Raw genomic sequence first — 18,573 nt, 5'->3', positions numbered from 1 at the left:
ACCACATTTACACGTCTGAAAATAGTCATCATATGTTAAAATAAGTGGAAATGAGAAAAAGTAAAATATAAAACTAAGATGAATATAAAAGTAAGTAGATGTCTTAAGATTACTGAAGAAATAAGAGAAGTTATTAAAGAATTAATTTCAAAAGGGTACGTAACAATGACTAACCAAAAAATACATTCAAATGTTTAATTACTTTAAGTGACTTGCTTCTCCAAAATGTAGAAAAAAAAAATTCTATTAATCAACTCATTTTTTTTAAATATCAGGTTTATTTCTAAAGCCCAAGAATAAGCCCTCCTAAATATTTATATTTACATTTATACTAATATTTAAATGTGTTATTTGCTAGTAAGTTACATACACGGTTTATTGCACATATATTACATTTAGAATGTATATATATATGTAACTTATCAGCAAATAAAAGCTCAAAAGAGAACTGGGTTGAGAGAGAAGGCCTGAATTCTAGTTCCTCCTTAATCCAAAATAACTATGTACACATGCACATACTTATTTTATCTGAACCCACGTTTACTATATATATATGACAGGACAGACGTAGGTAAAAAAATTACAAAGTAACGAGAGATAGAGTGACATGACTAAATGAAGAGATATTCTCAGAAATAAGAAATATTATAAATATCAATTAAAATTTCCCTATAATATACAGAACCTGACAAACTGAAAGCTGAATATATGTGAGAAACAAGTGGATAAAAATACTAAATAATATATATATTTTAAAGGCAACAGTGATGTACTTATTATATTTAAGACATAAAATCACAACTGTCAAAACCATGTAATATTCATTTTAAAACATCTATAAAAGGTGGAAAATAAAGATATTTCAAAAACAGATTGCATCTATCTTAAGGATTTAGTTCAATAACAGGAAGAGAAATACCCTTAAATTAATGTTACTATTCCTGAATCCCGTAGGTATCAGAATTAAACCATACCCATCTCCACACGCAAAGAGGTATGAGAAGATAAGAGTTTTTAAAACATCATTTTACAATCTGAAGAAAACAAAATAGTCTGTGTGTCCCAGTTTGAGAAGATAAATTTTATTTCTGAAAAAATGAAATCTATTAAAAACTGTGTGCATGTTTGAATGTTCAAATTTTCACAATAAAATGTAAAGACAGTTCTCAAAAATGACAGTAATAGTAGAGGGGAAATATATGATAAACATAACTTATGATTACATTATACAATAGAATCTGGGCAAATACATGAGAAAAACATTTCTTACTCAAGAGTCAAACTTGATTGGATCAACAGTTTATATCCAAAGAAAAAGAGAATATATATTCATATAGAAAATACACACCCTCAGCAACACGTTTTGGAAACATCTCTGAGATATAATTCAAATATCATAAAATCCACACAAAGTACGTATGGTTTTTAGTATATTCACAGAGTAGCACAACAATTACTATAATCTAAGTTTAGAGTATTTCATCACCCCCAAAAGAAACCCTATACCTATTAACAGTTACTCCATACTCTCCCTCACCATCCACAAGTAAGCAATAAGCTATTCTCTGCCTCTGTAGATTCGCATACTCTGGAGACTTCATATAAATAAAATCACACAATATATGTTCTTTTGTGACTGGGTTTTTTCACTTAACATGTTTTCAAGGTTCATCCATGCTGTAGCATGTATCAGTACTTCATTCCTTTCCATTGCTAAACATTATTCCATTGTATGGATACCCATTTGTTTATCCTTCATCAGTCGATGGACATTTGAGTGGTTTCCGCTTCTTCGCTATTATGAATAATATGGACATATGTTTTCATCTCTCTTGAGTGGAACTTCTGGGTCATATAATCAATCTATGTTTAACGTTTTGAGGAACCACCGAACTGTGTTCCAAAGTGTCTATGCTATTTTATTTTCCCACCAGCAATGAATGAGGGTTTAATTTCTCCACATGCTTGTCTACACTTGTTATTGGGTGGTCTTTATTATAGCTACTCTGGTGGATGTGAAATAGCATCTCACTTTTATTAAAAACATTAATTAATTGATTAATTTATTTATTTTTGGCTGCATTGGGTCTTCGTTGCTGCGCACGGGCTTCCTCTAGTTGCGGCAAGCGGGGGCTGCTCTTCATTGCGGTGCACAGGCTTCTCATTGTGGTGCCTTCTCTTGTTGCAGAGCACGGGCTCTCAGCGCGCGGGCTTCCGTAGTTGTGGCTCATGGGCTCTAGAGCGCAGGCTCAGTAGTTGTGGCACACAGAAGTCCCCTCACTTGGTTTTGATTCACATTTCTTCATAATGACTTACGATGCTGAGCATCTTTTCATGTGCTTATTGCATATATTCTTTGGAGAAATGTCTCTTCAAATCCTTTACCTATTTTTTAACTGGGATCAAACCCGGGCCCCCTGCAATGGAGCGTGGAGTCTTAGCCACCGGACCACCAGGGAAGTCCCGTCTTTTCACTTTCTTGATGGTACTTTTTGCAGCACAAAAGTGTTTAATTTTGATGTAATGTTGAAGTTGACCCTTGAACAATGTTGGAGATAGGGGCACCAACCCTCCACACAGTTGAAAATCCGAACATGATTTATAGTGGTGCCTCCATGTCCATGATTTAATCAATTGTGGATGGTGTAAGCACCGTGGTATTTACTATTTTGTAACAAATCTGCATATAAGTGAACCTGCTCGGTTCAAACCCATGTTATTCAAGAATCGAATGTAGTTCAATTTACTTATTTTTTCTTCTGTCATTGCACCTTTGACATCATGTCTAAGAAAGCATTGCCTAACCCAAGAGCTTTATAGTTTTAGCTCTTACATTTAGGGTCGATGACCCATTTTGCATTAATTCTTATACATGGTGTGAGGTAAGGGTCCAACTTCATTCTTTTGCATGTGGGTAATTCAGTCGTCCCAAAACCATTTGCTGAAAAGACTATTCTCTGCCCATTGATCTGTCTTGGTGCCCTTGTCAAAAGTCAATTGATCTGTGGATGTAAAGGTTTACTTCTTGACTCTCATTGATCTTTATGTCTATTCTTATGCCAGTACCACACTGCCTTGATTACTTTGTAGTAAGTTTTGAGATTATGAAGTATACATCTTCCAACTTTGTTCCTCCTTTTCAAGATTGTTTCACCTATTCTGGGCTCCTTGAGTTTAGTATCAGTTTGTACATTTCTGCAAAAAGCAAGCTGTGATTCTGATAGGGATTGCACTGAATCTGTAACACAATCAAGGGAGTACTGCCATCTTAACAATATTGAGTGTTCTGATACGTAAACACGAGAGGTCTTACTGGTAATGTCTAAGAACTATCTTTAAACTGCTTTAATTTGTATCATCATGGAAATAAAAAAATAAAACTATGCAGTGAGACACTGCTGCTAAGACCATGTACAAAATAATGAATGATTATACTCTGGCTCACTATTTCTTGAGTATCATCTCTTATGATTTAGCAAAAGCTACAGAGCTGTTCACACTCTTTGATTCTAATAATGACACCACTGGAGCTATAGCCAAAGGAAGTAATTCAAGAAAATAAAAGGGAAAAATATGCTAAGATATTTATTGCAGTACTTTCTATCACAGGGAAATACTGGGAAATCATAGGGAAACAACAACTGTTAAATATCCCAATATCCCAACAATGGGAAATATCAAATTAGTAACACAATGGAAATCTAAATAGTTTCCATACCAGTTATTTACAAAAACTATGTTAAAACATGCAAACATTAGATTTGTAAGCAAAACTGCCTGAAGTCTCATATGTGTATATTAAAGATCACAAAACAACTTGAAACAAAACAGCTTAGAATTTAATTATTGCTGGGTTATTTTTATGAAGTTGCTTAACATCTTACAATAAAGTATTATGTATGTGTTTTAAAAAGAGAGGCCCTGCCTTGTCACCTGTAGCATGCAAAAGGACATGCTGTGACAACCCAGTTACTCACATGTGATTCAGCATTAATGTCACTGAGTAGCGGAATCGGTTTAGCAGTATTACTGTCAAGGACACCTAACAATAGATCATGCATTTAACCCCTACCCTTAGGACCAGGGTTAATGTAGGCAAGGGAAAACTCATCCTCTTATGCACATTTAGTGAGCTTAGGGATATAAATCAATGTTAACCTTCTACTTGCTTTTCAACCCAACAACTTGTAAAGATAAGAGTTAAAAGAACAGCAAATGTATTTAACCTATATGGATTTATCACAATGGAAAGTGAAGACAAATATATCCTCCACCTCTCCTACACCATATTAAGCCAATCTCTTATTTTGTGTCCTTCTGAGAATAAATGGTAACCCTATTTCCTGGTGCCTGAAGTAATAAAGAGAACCACATAGGTCGGAAGAGAAGACTACAATTAACTGAACTTCAGGGAATTATTTCTCTTCCTGCATTGCCTTTTCCTGATCCTATAAATAACAACATTACCTCATGCTGGCAAAGCATGCTGTTCAGATACAAGAAGCAGGCTTGCTCGTCAACAGATGCAGAGAAACGCTGCCACCCAACAGCTCTGATTAGTCAATATGCCCCTGAGATGGGTGCATGGGCACAGGTCTCCCTGGGTTTGGCATTTCTGTGCTGGCCCCTACTCTCCATGACCCCCCGCAGGCCTCCTGCCTCTTGTCTCTGTCTGATAAATTAATCACCAAGGGGATCAACCTTCACCTTTCTGTCCCTGCCACAATCATGAACTGAGGGGCTAAAAAGCAACACAGACCTCCTGCTTACTGTGGGGAACACCCATGAAAAATGTAATTTCATCAATAAAAGTCCAGAGAGAAAGGACTACAGCCTGAAATGATGAGTGAGAGGAAGATCCAGAGCCAGAACACACGCACACTGGGGTCAAAGCGTAAAGGCCTTTCACACAGAACCGTGCAGGTAACAGGAAGTAAGGAGATGGTTGGGACTTCCCTGGTGGCGCAGTGGTTAAGAATCCGCCGGCCAGTGTAGGCAACACAGGTTCGAGCCCTGGTCCAGGAAGATCCCACATGCCGCAGAGCAACTAAGCCCATGTGCCACAACTACTGAGCCTGCGCCCTAGAGCCCACGAGTCACAACTACTGAACGCCCGCGCGCCTAGAGCCCGTGCTCCACAAGAAAAGAAGTCACCGCAATGAGAAGCCCGCGCACCAAAACAAAGAGTAGCCCCCGCTCTCCGCAACTAAAGCCCGTGCCCAGCAATGAAGACCCAACGCAGCCAAAAATAAAAATAAATTTATTTTTAAAAAATCACCTCAAAAAAAAAAAAAAAAAGCAAGGAGATGGAACACCAGGGTGACAAAGTAAAGGTCAACCATCAAAGCCATCCCTGCAGACATTATTCATGGGGAAGAGAAACCACATCCTATCACACACACTGCTCAGAAGCAAGGACCGGGGGGAGAAGTACAAACCAGAGCAGACTGTGCAGTGAGAAGGTGGCATTTATCAGAGAGAACCAACAAGGCAGCTTTGAATACGAGAAAGATGGTATGAAAAGGCCACACACACACACACACACACACACACACACACACACACACACACAGGGTAAAGTTCACTAGGACTCCCTCAGTGTGGCCTCAAGGCCTTGTGCACACTCCCACTTGGTCCTCATGAAGTAGGGCTGTCTCCGCTGTAACTGTGAGGGGCTGTTATAGCACAGGGCCCACCAGGCTGAGCTCAGGGAGCACAGCGGCTCAGCCTTCTCACCTCGCCACTCCGGCAATGAGCACAGACCTCACCGATATCCAGTTCCTTTTTACTTCCTGTAAATTTATTTATTTCATTTCTTTAGAGTCACACTTCTTTAGCCAGCCCATCAGAATTTCAATATCTGATTCGGTACCCTCCTTAGGGGGCCATCCTCTTACACCAGACGTCAAGACATTCTTGCACCATCTTCTTCTGCATCGGTAGCAGAAACAGGTTTAGGTGCCACCAAGAAAAGTAGACAGTCCTTGATAACCAGCTTCCTCTCTTAAAGAAACGCCGTCACTCACACTGATCAATGGACTTCCTGCCAACAGACGCATCTGTTCATTTGACAAACACACACTGAGGGCCAGGTCTTGTGCTGGGCCCACTTCTGCTCCTGAGAAGCAAATGTGGGGTTTTGTGATGCCAGCATGCAGGATATTCAGAAAGTATGGGTCCAAGCTAGGAAGACAGTTTCAAAATAAGAGTTCCCGAAGTGTATAAAGCAACTTCATTAGAATATGTCCATCAACTGTCATTCATTCAAATATTTGAGCGTTTAGAGACAGATAAGTAGACTAATATTAAAAATTAGTTTTATAACTAGTCACATCATACAAAGTATGTATGTGAAGCTATGTATACACACAAAACCAAGCACGTGTATCTGTATATTATATACTAAATAGACTGTTAAAATGGGAGGAGAGGGGAGTTGTGCAAATCTGTATTGTTTAGAGAAAAAAAGAGGACTAGAGAGAATTAAAAAGTTTATTAAAATGTAGACTTGTCCCTAATACTTTTAAATAATCAAGGAAAATACTCGGGCTTCCCTGGTGGTGCAGTGGTTGAGAATCTGCCTGCCGGTGCAGGGGACACGGGTTCGAGCCCTGGTCTGGGAGGATCCCGCATGCCGCGGAGCAACTGGGCCCGTGAGCCACAATTGCTGAGCCTGCGCGTCTGGAGCCTGTGCTCCGCAACAAGAGAGGCTGCAATGATGAGAGGCCTGTGCACCGCGATGAAGAGTGGCCTCCACTTGCCGCAACTGGAGAGGGCCCTCGCCCAGAAACGAAGACCCAACACAGCCATAAATAAATAAATAAATAAATAAAAAAGAGTCAAGCATTAAAAAAGAAAAAAAAAAAAAAAGAAAAATACTCATTAATCACTTGTATGTTAATGGACTACCACTACCACCACTACTGTAGGTTTAATGGGATGAAAATAAATATAAAATTCAAAATTATAATTATCAATTCATATTTTAAAATGGATGTTACTACATAACCCTTGGGTCAACTTCCTAACATCTGTGTGCACGATGGAAATTCAGGGAAAAGTAAACATGGGTACCGTACAGTAGCTATAGCCCCTCCAGCTACACACACGCATCTTACCCACCACAAGCCTAGCTCTACTGACAGCTCTCAACACCAAAACAAGTGCTTTCTCCTAAAAAGAGAGCAAATTTGGTAACACTACTTCCCAGGCTTAAGCACTCAGTAAAAATAACAACAACCATCACACCACTACTTGGATAGCGTTTATCACATGCTAAGTGCTGTGTGAACCCATTTATTCCTCACAGCAACATGCTAAGTCACATGGGAAAAGTCAACAGAGACAGGACAGGTAAGGAGGGTAAGACAAGAGGGTGGAGAGGGCCAGAGGTGGGGGTGCTTCAGACACACAGTGTGGAGAAGCAAAGGTGGTAAAGAAAGAAAACTCTTCCTGCAGTCTGGCCGAGACTCCCAAAGAGCAGAGAAGCTTGGCGTCCTGAGATGCACAAGGACCCCGTGTACCACCGATGGCACAGAAAGAACTTCACTGCTATGTCAAGTCAGGCCACAACACCGGGGAATAACGAAGACACAGCCACAAGGGTTATGCAAGTGGCAGGACAGGGGTGGACGTGTTAAAGACCACCCTCCCCTACGGATTCCAAACTGTCCCAAACAATGAAGGGCAAAGTATGTAAAAAGCTGTTCATGACACTAAAAGAGAAAGTGGGCACCTGCACATGATTCGAAAATAACAAGGAAAGTGAACACTAACTAGCCCGTGTTGAGCTAGTCACCCTGTATGAGGGCAAGCTTACAAGAAAGCAGCTGTTCAAATAACTCTGCAGATTCTGAGTCACTGAAGAAGCTAAGTCCGTGTCATATGATGCACCTGCCAAAATTAGAGCCCCAGACCATGTTCCCTGGAGCCTGTCGATAAAAAGATCTCAAGGCGCCCTCTCTCTAACCTAAATGCTCACTGAAAAGAAAAAAGGTTTTTCTGTAAACAAATTTGTCAACTAAGCCCTGTGTGTTTTCACAAACTGAGTTGGGAGCTTAGAGGCCTTACAAAAAGCCTTTGACAAGACCCATGTCACAGCCTCTCTGAGCAATTCTTCATCAGCAAATGAAGGATGCCACCATCTGATACCTTCCTACATGCTCACCTGGGAAGATTAATGAAATGCTAGTGTCCAGGCACCGTGAAGATAATACCAATAATATCTCAAGTTAGCCCTAAAATTCTGTTATCCTCTAAGACTTTGGGAAGAGCCAAACAGAAACAACTGTCATACTTCACTTGACCTTCAGGCTACAGCTCACCAATCAAGAGCAGTAACAGGTCTTTTAGTCTTTTTTTCTTAAAACCAAGTATCAGTTGGGTAAGCAAGCTGCTCCATGACAAAGGAGTTCTAACAACTACCACCGGCACTCAGATTCCAATGATCTCCCATGAAAGAGACTGAACGTCTGCTGAGAGCTCTCATGGTGACTATGTACCTCCCCAAACCATGCTTATAAGAATCCTTTGATGGTGCTGTGGCTTCCTTGTTTCTAGAACCATCCCAACGACAATGAATGACCACTCACTGTTAGCATTCACTCCATCCCTAATAGGGATGACTTGTGGACAAACTAAAATCATGCCAAATTGAGTTTTGGGAGAACAAATAAGTTATTAATTTTGCTAAAAGTTAAACATTTTAAAAAAAATATTTGTCTATTTATTTGGCTGCACCGGGTCTTAGTTGTGGCACGCAGGATCTTTAGTTGTAGCATGCGGACTTCTTAGTTGTGGCACGCATGCAAGATCTAGTTCCTAGACCAGGGATCGAATCTGGGCCCCCTGCATTGGGAGCGTGAAGTCTTAGCCACTGTACCACCAGGGAAGTCCCAGCATTTTTGTTTTAAAATAAAAAATTAAATGGAAAATGGAAAGCATAATGAAATATAAATCCTGACTTTTACATTTCTATTTAACAGTTTCAAAACCCAATTGAGAGCATTCATTGATCAAGGGAGTGAGGGGAGAGACGTCTAGTACACGCCTGACGCTCTGGCCTCACTGCTGTGTTGTACACAACTGTAAATGTCAGGCTCTCACCCCCACTAGGCAAACCTCCTTTGAACACTAAACCTAGTACCATCGAGTTCAGAGTTATTCCGAATGTCAGTTTCTTAAAGGAAAGGCATTACACATTCTAAGAAAGCACTTACCCTGCACCCAACTTTCATTTCAGAAAAGGTCACTGAAGTGAGACAGCTGAGCCAATTAAAATTTTCCTTTTACAGGGTTATCTCCTCCTGCACAAGCCCAAGGGAGTAGAGAAACCTGAATAGCTTGAACGTGCTTCCCTACATGTAGGACCGTAACGCTGAGCTTGAAAGAAAAACACACTAACAGCAGACTGGATTGCACAGGAGATTGATCTATGTTTTTAAGAGAGCAAGAGAAAAAAAGAGCCATGTCACTGAAGGTACGTGAGCCTGAATGCAAAGAAAAACAGTCTCAAAGTAACGAGAAGAAAAATGACTTGGACATGGGTTTAAATAAGTCAGATCCTGGGGAGCTTTCTGTGTTGTGTTTCAGTTGTAAATTATTAGTATAATCTTTAAAATACAATTTCCATAAATAAAGGTAAGGAGTCCTCGGATTTAAGAAGGCACTTCATGAAGGAAAGAAATTATTGGGGAAGTAATACACACTCCACTGCCAACAAAAAATTAGTGAACGCATCACCTCCTGTGCTCATGAAAGCATTCCTAGGCAAAACTCTTCCAAAGCACTTGTGGGTTTTTTTGGTGGGTGTGCTGAGAATGCCCGGTTAACTGAGGGCAGAGGTTGTTAAACCTCACATTGCTGCACTACTAGCTACTGGTGAGCCTGTGGGTGGTAGACCTCCTAACAGTCACCTTCTTTCATATGCATGATTAATTTCTTACAAAATTTTCGTTTTTCTTCAGATTCTCATGCCCTCGAGCAAGCAGACAAAAAAAGAAGTGCAAAGAGAAGCAGAACCCCCTCAAAGGCCAGGGCGTATTGTGTTTCTGGAATGAGACAGCCTGGCCTCACTTGCTGGGTGACCTCGGAGATCACGTGAAGCCCGCTAAGATCCCTGTTTATCTTTCCTGTAAGATGCAGGGGATGATTTTCTATCTCTGTCGCAGGCTTGTTCTGAGGATCAAATGGGATGGTGTGTGTGAAACCTCTGGCACAGGAACTAGCCACATGCATGAAAAAGTAATACCAGCTACTACTATTTCAAAGGCTTTGCTGTCCTTGACATTTCGGGCAATAACTTGTGTATACATCAACTGTCAGCCAGGATGAACATTTGGAAACAGATTATTAGTAATTCCAGAGAAGGAAAAACAACGGATCTTGTGTTCTTTAACTAAGACGCTCCCAAGGGCTCCTGTGCCTTCAGCTCAGGGTGCAGCATCTCGTCTCATCAGCTCCAAGGGACCCCGGCCCTGCTCCGCCCACAGCTGCACAACAGACGGTAACTGACTAACACCCCGGGTTCCTGGAAGAGGCTCCCACAGCAATGATGCAACGCAAGGCACAAAAACAAGATGTTACTCGGTCCTATGACATTCGGGCTCCTTGTGATACTACCCCCTCCACCAAGTGAGAATTATAGATTCGATCAACAGAAGGCTTTATTTTTTAAAAAGATGGGGAAGGCACAGTACCTCTAATCGTTGTATGCGTCCCTTGAAAAACATAAAGAGGGAAGAATTTGGATAAGCAGCTTCTTTTTTGAGAAGAATTTCCTTCGCTTCATCCAGGCCTGCTTTGTTATCACTGCCGTCCAGGGCAAAAAACGGGCGGACCACAGTATGATACCAGAGCAGCGCTAATCTGAAGGAAGAGGGAGAGAAACCGTGAGTGACGATGACTTTTCTTACAGTGTTTCCACTCTTTAAAAAAAAGTCAGTGCGTGCTCTTCCAATACACACTCCTTCCAAAAAGCTCACTAGGCAGTCTCTGAAGAAGTAAAATCAGTATCGCTCCCCATCTTAGTTTTATCAGTATTTGGAAAGCCACAACTTCAGAGCACAACATATAAATCAGCATACTCCCATCGGATAAAAGAATAAGGTGACAGAAGCAAGTAGCTCTTCTGAGGCTTCTAGATGGATTGCTGACGGTATCATTTATGTAAATCTCTGAATTCTACACCTTACTCATCAACGTGTAAATTAGAAACAGTAATTGGTTACCATGAATTTACTATCCCTTATAATTACTCTTTGCATTATTTTTTACAAAGGGAAAATGTTTTCACTAGTGTTCACAAAAGTTAGAGTGTAAGCCTCAGACTGAATTTAAATATAGGAACCACAGGCAAAATTGTACAAAATTGGGTTAAAATAAGTGAAAGGACCGGATGAAGGGCCCTTTCTCTAGCCACTGAGGCTGTTCAATTTGAAAACCAAACAAATAAGTAAGTTACTTAAAATTCTCCCACTTCAAACGTGTCCCTTTCAAAAAAAAAAAAAAAAAAAAGCCACGTTAAACTAAGTAAACAAAATAGATTCACTGGGATGGCTTTAACAAACAGACAAAAATGTTTAACCAACACAACAAATATTTTTATGTAAATGTATCCTTCCAGCATGTGCATAAATTTGGTCCTCTTCTGGAGATCAGACTAATTTATATTATTAATTGAATTCATCCCTTTCTCAGAAAATATTATTAGAAAAGACAAATTATCACAAGTTACAAATCTGTTAAGTCAAATTAATAAAGGACCATTGTCTAATATAATGAGTTTGTGGAGGCATGAATATTTTTGCAATAAAAAATTAATGACCTTTTTAATAGCTACCAGCTGGTTAAGAGTTAACATCCAAATTCCTCAACACTGACATAAGCAGAAATACAGCACACTAAGGTTCTCTGTGATACCAAAATCTTTGGAAAAATTCTGATAAGTGGTGTAATGTCAAAGGACATCCGGTATTTGATAAAATTATTCTAACTGCAAATGGTGGTAGATATTTACCAGATTGAAAAAGAATCACATCATTTTTAACTGATGAGGAAATGGGTGAATCCTTGCTCTGGATGGTTATAATGGCTTCTTCACACTTTTTGGTTTAAATAATTATCATTTAAGTTTAGCCTGAACAACAATAACTCAATTTAGTTGAACACCACAAACTATCCAAGCCACATATAAGAGACCAATGGACCAACCAGAATCATCAAGGAAAATTACCCAACATGAGGATATAAGAATAGAAATTTCAGAATCACAGAAGTCTTATGAAATATATATCCCCTTAAGTCCAAAAATCAGGATTATCAATCTCAGTGACTGGTCAGGGTCACAAAAACTGTTTATAAATCATGATCATTTTGCATGTTTAAAATACAGGACTCAACAAAAAAATAAATTTAAAAATTTAAAAAGAAAAGAAAGAAAATGGTCAAGAGGGACTTTCCACAAAAATAAATAAGTGAATAAATAAAAATAAAATAAAATACAGGACTCATGAGACTTAAGAACAGTGCTCTGGTCTCTAAAGTCAACTTATAAACACCACCAAAAGCATGGTCCTTGGCATTGCACTAAAAGACAGAAAGGCATGGCAGCATGTCAACCAACCAGGCATTTTACCTGAAGTTTCCTATAAAGGTTTTGATTGTCGTTCACTTACTTTCAACACTATATTATCTACCAAAGCATTGCAATATAGCTACTCACGTAGCTAAAGGGGCCTTCATGTCCTTACTTTCGCTTGCATACATCAGTGAAGAAAGCCCCTGTAGGCGGTCTCCAGGAAAACCCAGCAGGTTGATGATTTTGAGCAGGTTTGGGGGCACCATGGATATGCAAAGGTGAAAAAGGCCATATCCAAAGCTCACAGCACCTTTCAGTCTGTTTAGAGACTCCTCAGACACCCCTTCAGCCACAATGTGATTATCATTTGCAGCGTCAGAAGTCAAGGGCTCTTCCGTTAGCTTCTTCTGATACAGCTCCTGGAGGGCATTGATGTCCAAATAGCATTTATTGTAAATCTTCCAGGCTTTCCTAAGGATCCACCCACCTTTTATATATGCTATAAAGAGAAGGGGAGAAAAGCATGAAAAAATAAGTATTCAAAATAATTTTCCTACATTAATAATAAAGATATTGAAGAATGACCTGAAAAAACAAAATTTTAAAAAACAATTAAAATTATTATCCATCATGAAACCTTCTGTTCTTCATATGGCTTAAATTCCTTATTTGTTGTCTGTTTCCCTTTACTAGTCTGGATGACCACTTGGCAAGAACCATGTATTATTTTGTTCGTTGTATCGAGCCCCTCATGCTGAGGTGAGGGCATAGCATCTAATATCTGCTGAATGAATGAATGAATGAATGCAAGCATCATTAGAATCTGACTTTTTTCCCACGTATTCTGTGAAACCCTCTACCACATCCCTGAACTACCTGAACTATGGCGCTTTCCGGATAAAACTCTTAAATTTGCGTACCTTGTGTTTCATCCCTCCTCAAGAGCAACTTCTAAATCTAAATTTGCTGCTAAATTTATACCCAAGCACCAAGAATGGCGACTTGCCAAAAAATAAAACAAGCAAAACAAAACGGATTAATTAATATTTATTGGGTGAACAAATGGCCAGTTTATTAACAAAAAAGTCATTAGCGTTAAATGCAAAAATGCAAAGAATCCCCAATGCATCTCTATTCAATGCCTATTAGTGGCTTAACCGCACCTAGCTAGGCTGGGCTTTATCTGGTGTATGACAATGGAGCTCCCCCACTGCCCAGCCTAGACAGCTCCAGTGAAGGAGGGTGGCAAAGCAGAAACTATTCACACCACAGGGTGAAAATCTGTTGTTTTTAAAGCCACTTCCTTTATTTCCCGTTAGGCCAGTTTTCTTAACACAGCCACCTTGAGAATGTGTGCCACAAAGGCAAAGGTAGAGATAAACCTGGGATTTACCCTGCTCCACGCCCCACTGGCCCCTCTCAGGTCTGAGTCCTGCCTCACCCTCTCCTGCGAACATCTTTCCCTTCTGATGAGGGTCGATAGATCTGTGCTTGTCTGAGTGCATCACCACCACATATCTGGGGAAAAGGTCCTCCACAGGGAGTTTTCTGTAAAATAGTTCTCTAGTACTATAGAGGAGAGCTTGTCCACTTGGCACCGTTACCAATATGGTACCGATACTCTGACCTCAAAGCACAACAGAAGACAACATGAACTGTGTACCAGGCTTCCAGGCCCTTTAGAACAGCAGGGAAAGACGTTTTTTAAGTTATTTTTGAATGACATAAAATATATAACATAAAATCTGATTTATAAAAGTCCAATCCCTGAATTGAAAGTGATCTAAGATTATATGGCATGTGCAGAAAAGAATTAACATAGCAGGCCTATTGTTCTCCTTTGAAAGGCCTGTTTACAAGGTTGGCCCTTGGCTGGTATCTGGGAACTTGGATTTGGGAGGGGTCCCATCATTCCCAGAACTGGTAAGAGGGGCTCACTGTGCCTACAGTTTGCATGAACAATGCTTTATGTGGACACCTGCTTTCCTTCTGGAAGTTTGGGTATGCACCAGGCAGGGGGGTGCCTACATGGTCAGTCCCCAGTAAAACCTACCGGTGCTGAGTCACTAACCAGCTTCCCCAGTTGGTTACATTTCACAGGTGTCGTTATAATTCCCTGCCAGGAGAATCATGCGCATCCTATGTGGCTCTTCTGGGAGAGGACCCTGGGAAGCTTGGGCCTGACTTTTTCTGGTCTTCATCCCTGTGCCTTTTCCCTTTTCTAATTTTGCTTTGTATCCTTTCACTGCAACAAATCATAGCCATGAGTATGACTATCTTCTGAGTCCTCCTAATCACTGGTCTTGGGGACCCCTGATCCATTAACTCAAGCTACTATCTTAAAGTGTCGACTTTCTGGCAAACGATGACCATATCTCCTATGGGATCACAATTGAAAACACAACCATCCCACAAGTTCTGGGTGATGAATGTCCTGTAGTCTAAGTGCACTGAAAGATTGCTATATGACAGGATGAAGAAGTAAAATAAACCAGTCTACAAAAGCTTTGCTGGGGGGGGGGGGGGCGGTACTATTTTGTATAATTTATTGTTATAAAAGTAATACATATCTGAAACAATTTATTTTTATTCAGTTCAATTTAACAAAAATATTTACTGTGCTAATATTACTTTTAGGCACTGTTCTAGGAGAATCAAAGAGAAATAAGACATAGATCCTGCCTTTAAGAGGCACAATGACTTTTCCCCTCCTAAATGGAAGTATTGTGGGAAAAAGAGAGGTTTGAAAAAACCTTGACACTTCTTTGTATGCTAGCAAAGTGTTTAGGTTAATCCAATATGCCCACAGACAAGAAAGGTGACTCTCACTTATGATCCAAAAAGCCAAAGATTGAATAGAAAAACAGAAAAAGATCAAGAAACTAAATATATAGTCCTGAGAACACAAAAGCAATTGAATCTAATTGAAAAGAAATAATAATTGGCTACAGATAAAAAATGAAATAAAAAGAGGAAAAGTAAAATTGCAAAACCCTAAAAATGTCAATGAGCTACTAAGTTCCTATCACGTGCCTAGGACTGTGCTTGGCACCTGAGGGACACAAATGAACTATAAGACATAAATCTCAGCCCTCCAAATGCCCAATAAAATTAGAAAATAAAAGTGAAAAAAAAATGTGTGTAACATACGACTATATATGCATATGTTTATTTATATGGTCCACTGGGTCATACATAGAAAAACGAAAACAATGTTGAGATTATGAGTGAATTGCCCTTTATTTCCTTTTTGACAGTCAATTGTTTTCTACGTAGTAAGCACATACATAAATTTAAAAGTGCAAAAGAAGTATTGCAGGATTTCAGTAGAAAACTTTACTCCCTCCTGTCCCCAAGCCTAACTGGAAATTTAGAGGGAAAAAATTAACTCCATTTTATCCTGTATTTTCCAGGCTACTGTCACTTTATTGAGGAAGCACTTAGGGAAATGCAGCATTCCAGGGGAGAGCAACAGGAGTGTAAGTATGAAGGGACAGATGGAAAGCTGTTCAGAGGCAGAGTGAATCAGGGGACAAGCTGGGCCAAGGATGGGTGCAGGGATGATGCACCCAGTGGTATCCAGCTAAGGGAAGGACGCCTGCTCGGGAGAAGCAGGGGCTCCCTAAGACTGGGGTTAAAGGGACTAGTGTTAGGGAAACAAGCTGCAGTAATCCAGATCTCAGGTGAAGAGTTACAGAAAAGAATGGCAGCAATGGAAGCAAACATAAAAATCCATTCATGCCGACTGTTTCGAACTCAATTAACAAAATGAAAAGAAAACCAACATGGTAAAAACCCATTTTTACAGAATAAAAATGAAATTAATTCAACATCTTTAATTTCTTGCCTAAGATAAGAGCTTAGATGTTAACATTTATTTTAAAAGCACATGTTCAAGTCTACAGTAACAAGCTTTAAAGCCCTGAACTTGAGCCGGGTAAATAGAACTCAAAGTTTTGACTAATCGAAGATTAGAAACTGAGATGTATGCAAAGTTAGGACCTAGAGAGAAGCAGATTTTGTCTTCACCACTTTTTAAGTTCAGCTCTGCACTGAAACAGGTCCCAGGACTCGCCCTACTCCAGGTCCCCAGTGCGGTGACCGAAACATCTGAGCGCAGCCAGACTCCGACAGGAGGAGCCGAGGCTGCGTGAGGACCGGGTGGAGAAGCTGCGCTCCGGGCCCACAGCACCGCGGCCCCAGTGGGAGGGACACTTAGTCAGCTGATGCCCAGCAAGGCGGCCAGGAGCAGCCTCTGCCCAACAAGCAGAGAGAACAGGTGAACACAGGGCCCCTCAATCTGCACAGGCTTTCATAGGCTCCTCTGAAACTTCAGACATTAAAACATTCAACCACTGTGACTGCGTCCCCGGAGGACTGCACAGAGAGCAGAAAACCACCGACCGTCCACCCTCCCCTGTCAGGGGCAGCCTCAACCAGCCAGAGATGCAGGAGAGCTGGGAAACCCTGTCCCCATAACGGGGGTGGGAGTCCTCCCCTAGAAAGGGCAAGAGTTGTCTGGAAAATGAAAATATCAAGTTACAACTAAATGGATCCTGGAATAAATTTTGTAAATTTTTTTTTTTTTTTTAGCAGGGATTATGTCTGGTGAGAGGCCCTACCATAGCATTGTCTGTTTGCTTGTCCTGGATGAGGCTGGTTAGTCCTATAATGGAAGGGAAGTTCAGCTTTGCCTTCCTTGTGACCCACATAACAGACACTTCGGAAGAAAAAAAAAAAAAGATGATTTAGTTTTCACTAGTCAGCCCACCTCCTCATTATTACCTTTACCCCCAGTCAACAGACTTCTGATAGACTCACTTCTCCAATCCCAACTATTCTTGGGGCTTCCTAGGGCTCAGTATCATGCATCTCATTCCTGAATGACGTCACCCTTCCTCCATCCCTCTCTTTAATTCACATTTATATACCCACCATGTGTTAGGAAAAGGCAGCATATCGGGTGCCAGGGACACAGAGAAGACAACGCACTTCCATTCTCTATAACCCTGCTCAGGTTCAGGATCAGGGATCCTTGACCTTCCCAGCAGAGTTTAGGAATTGCTCATTCCTTGTGCAACCCCTCCGACTAACTTATATGTCTAATGTCTAGTGGTGAAATACCACCCTGAATGAGAATTTATTTAGTCCTCTTTCTCCCCCACTAAACTGTCAGTACCCTCAGGCAAAGAGCTACATCTCATTCATCTCTAGACCATTATCATCTATCACCTTCCAGAATCTGACACATAGTAAGTGCTCAATAAATGTGGAGAAAAAAAAAGATAGATAGCAGGTAGACACAGTCCCTGCCCTCAAGAAGTTTCCCATCTGTTACTGTGGGCAGACATGTAAATACAGATGTGTACAGTTGTGTGACGACTGCTCTAACTGGCTATGGACAGGGTCCAAGCAGAGTAACAGAGGCCGTATGATGAAGTCAGTGAGGAAGGAGAACATGAAGGGAGTAGACCCAGGCTGCCCCTGGGGAGGCACAAGAGAAAGACAAAAGGGGTTCCAAACTGAGAGGGCAGCGCACACCAAGGCCCGAGGCGGCAGGGCCTCAGAGACCTGCAATTAGCCCTGCCGAGCCAGAGGTGGTGGCGGCGAGGTAGGGGGCAGTTTCTTCCAGGCCACCCAAGGAAGGAATCTGCACTCTTCCTTGTAGGCGATGCTGCAGAACAGCTAAGTGTCTGAAGCACAGGTGTAACAAGGTTTAGAAAGAGCGCTCCAGGGGCATCGTAGAGAATGTGGCCTGGAGAAGCACCTGAGTCAAAAGCAGGCTGTTCTACTCTCCGGGGGGCTCATTCCATAGGACGGAAGGCGCACGTGCGCACGGGGGCTGAGGGACAAGGCCCTGAGAACCTCGGGTTTCTGGGCCATTGGGAGGCTGGTGGTTCATGTGACCAAATGAAGGTGAAGGGAAAACTGTGAATGCTAGGAATTCAGGTATGAAATAAGAAGCCCACAGCTCAGGTCCTGGTTCTGTCATCACT

General features: G+C 40.9%; 1 protein-coding gene and 1 long non-coding RNA gene across 3 annotated transcripts in view; one reads left to right on the top strand and one right to left on the bottom strand.

The window, feature by feature from the left end:
• The window catches only part of TTC39C (tetratricopeptide repeat domain 39C), a 110,665-nt gene that overhangs the window by 31,393 nt on the left and 60,699 nt on the right, over positions 1-18,573 (bottom strand). For both annotated transcript variants that reach the window (XM_036823561.1, XM_036823563.1), the window contains exons 5-6: positions 12,722-13,076; positions 10,698-10,866 (exon numbers count right to left, since the gene is read on the bottom strand). In XM_036823561.1, coding sequence (XP_036679456.1) covers positions 10,698-10,866; positions 12,722-13,076 — 524 coding nt within the window. The remainder of the gene's footprint in view (positions 1-10,697; positions 10,867-12,721; positions 13,077-18,573) is intronic.
• Positions 10,805-16,810, top strand: LOC118880129. Its single transcript, XR_005016221.1, has 3 exons — positions 10,805-10,889; positions 15,991-16,056; positions 16,639-16,810. It is a non-coding gene; the product is annotated as an uncharacterized LOC118880129 (long non-coding RNA).

The sequence above is a fragment of the Balaenoptera musculus genome, chromosome 14, assembly GCF_009873245.2.
Source record: "Balaenoptera musculus isolate JJ_BM4_2016_0621 chromosome 14, mBalMus1.pri.v3, whole genome shotgun sequence".
Classification (NCBI taxonomy): Eukaryota; Metazoa; Chordata; class Mammalia; order Artiodactyla; family Balaenopteridae; genus Balaenoptera; species Balaenoptera musculus.
This window is presented reverse-complemented; position numbering and strand designations above follow the sequence as displayed.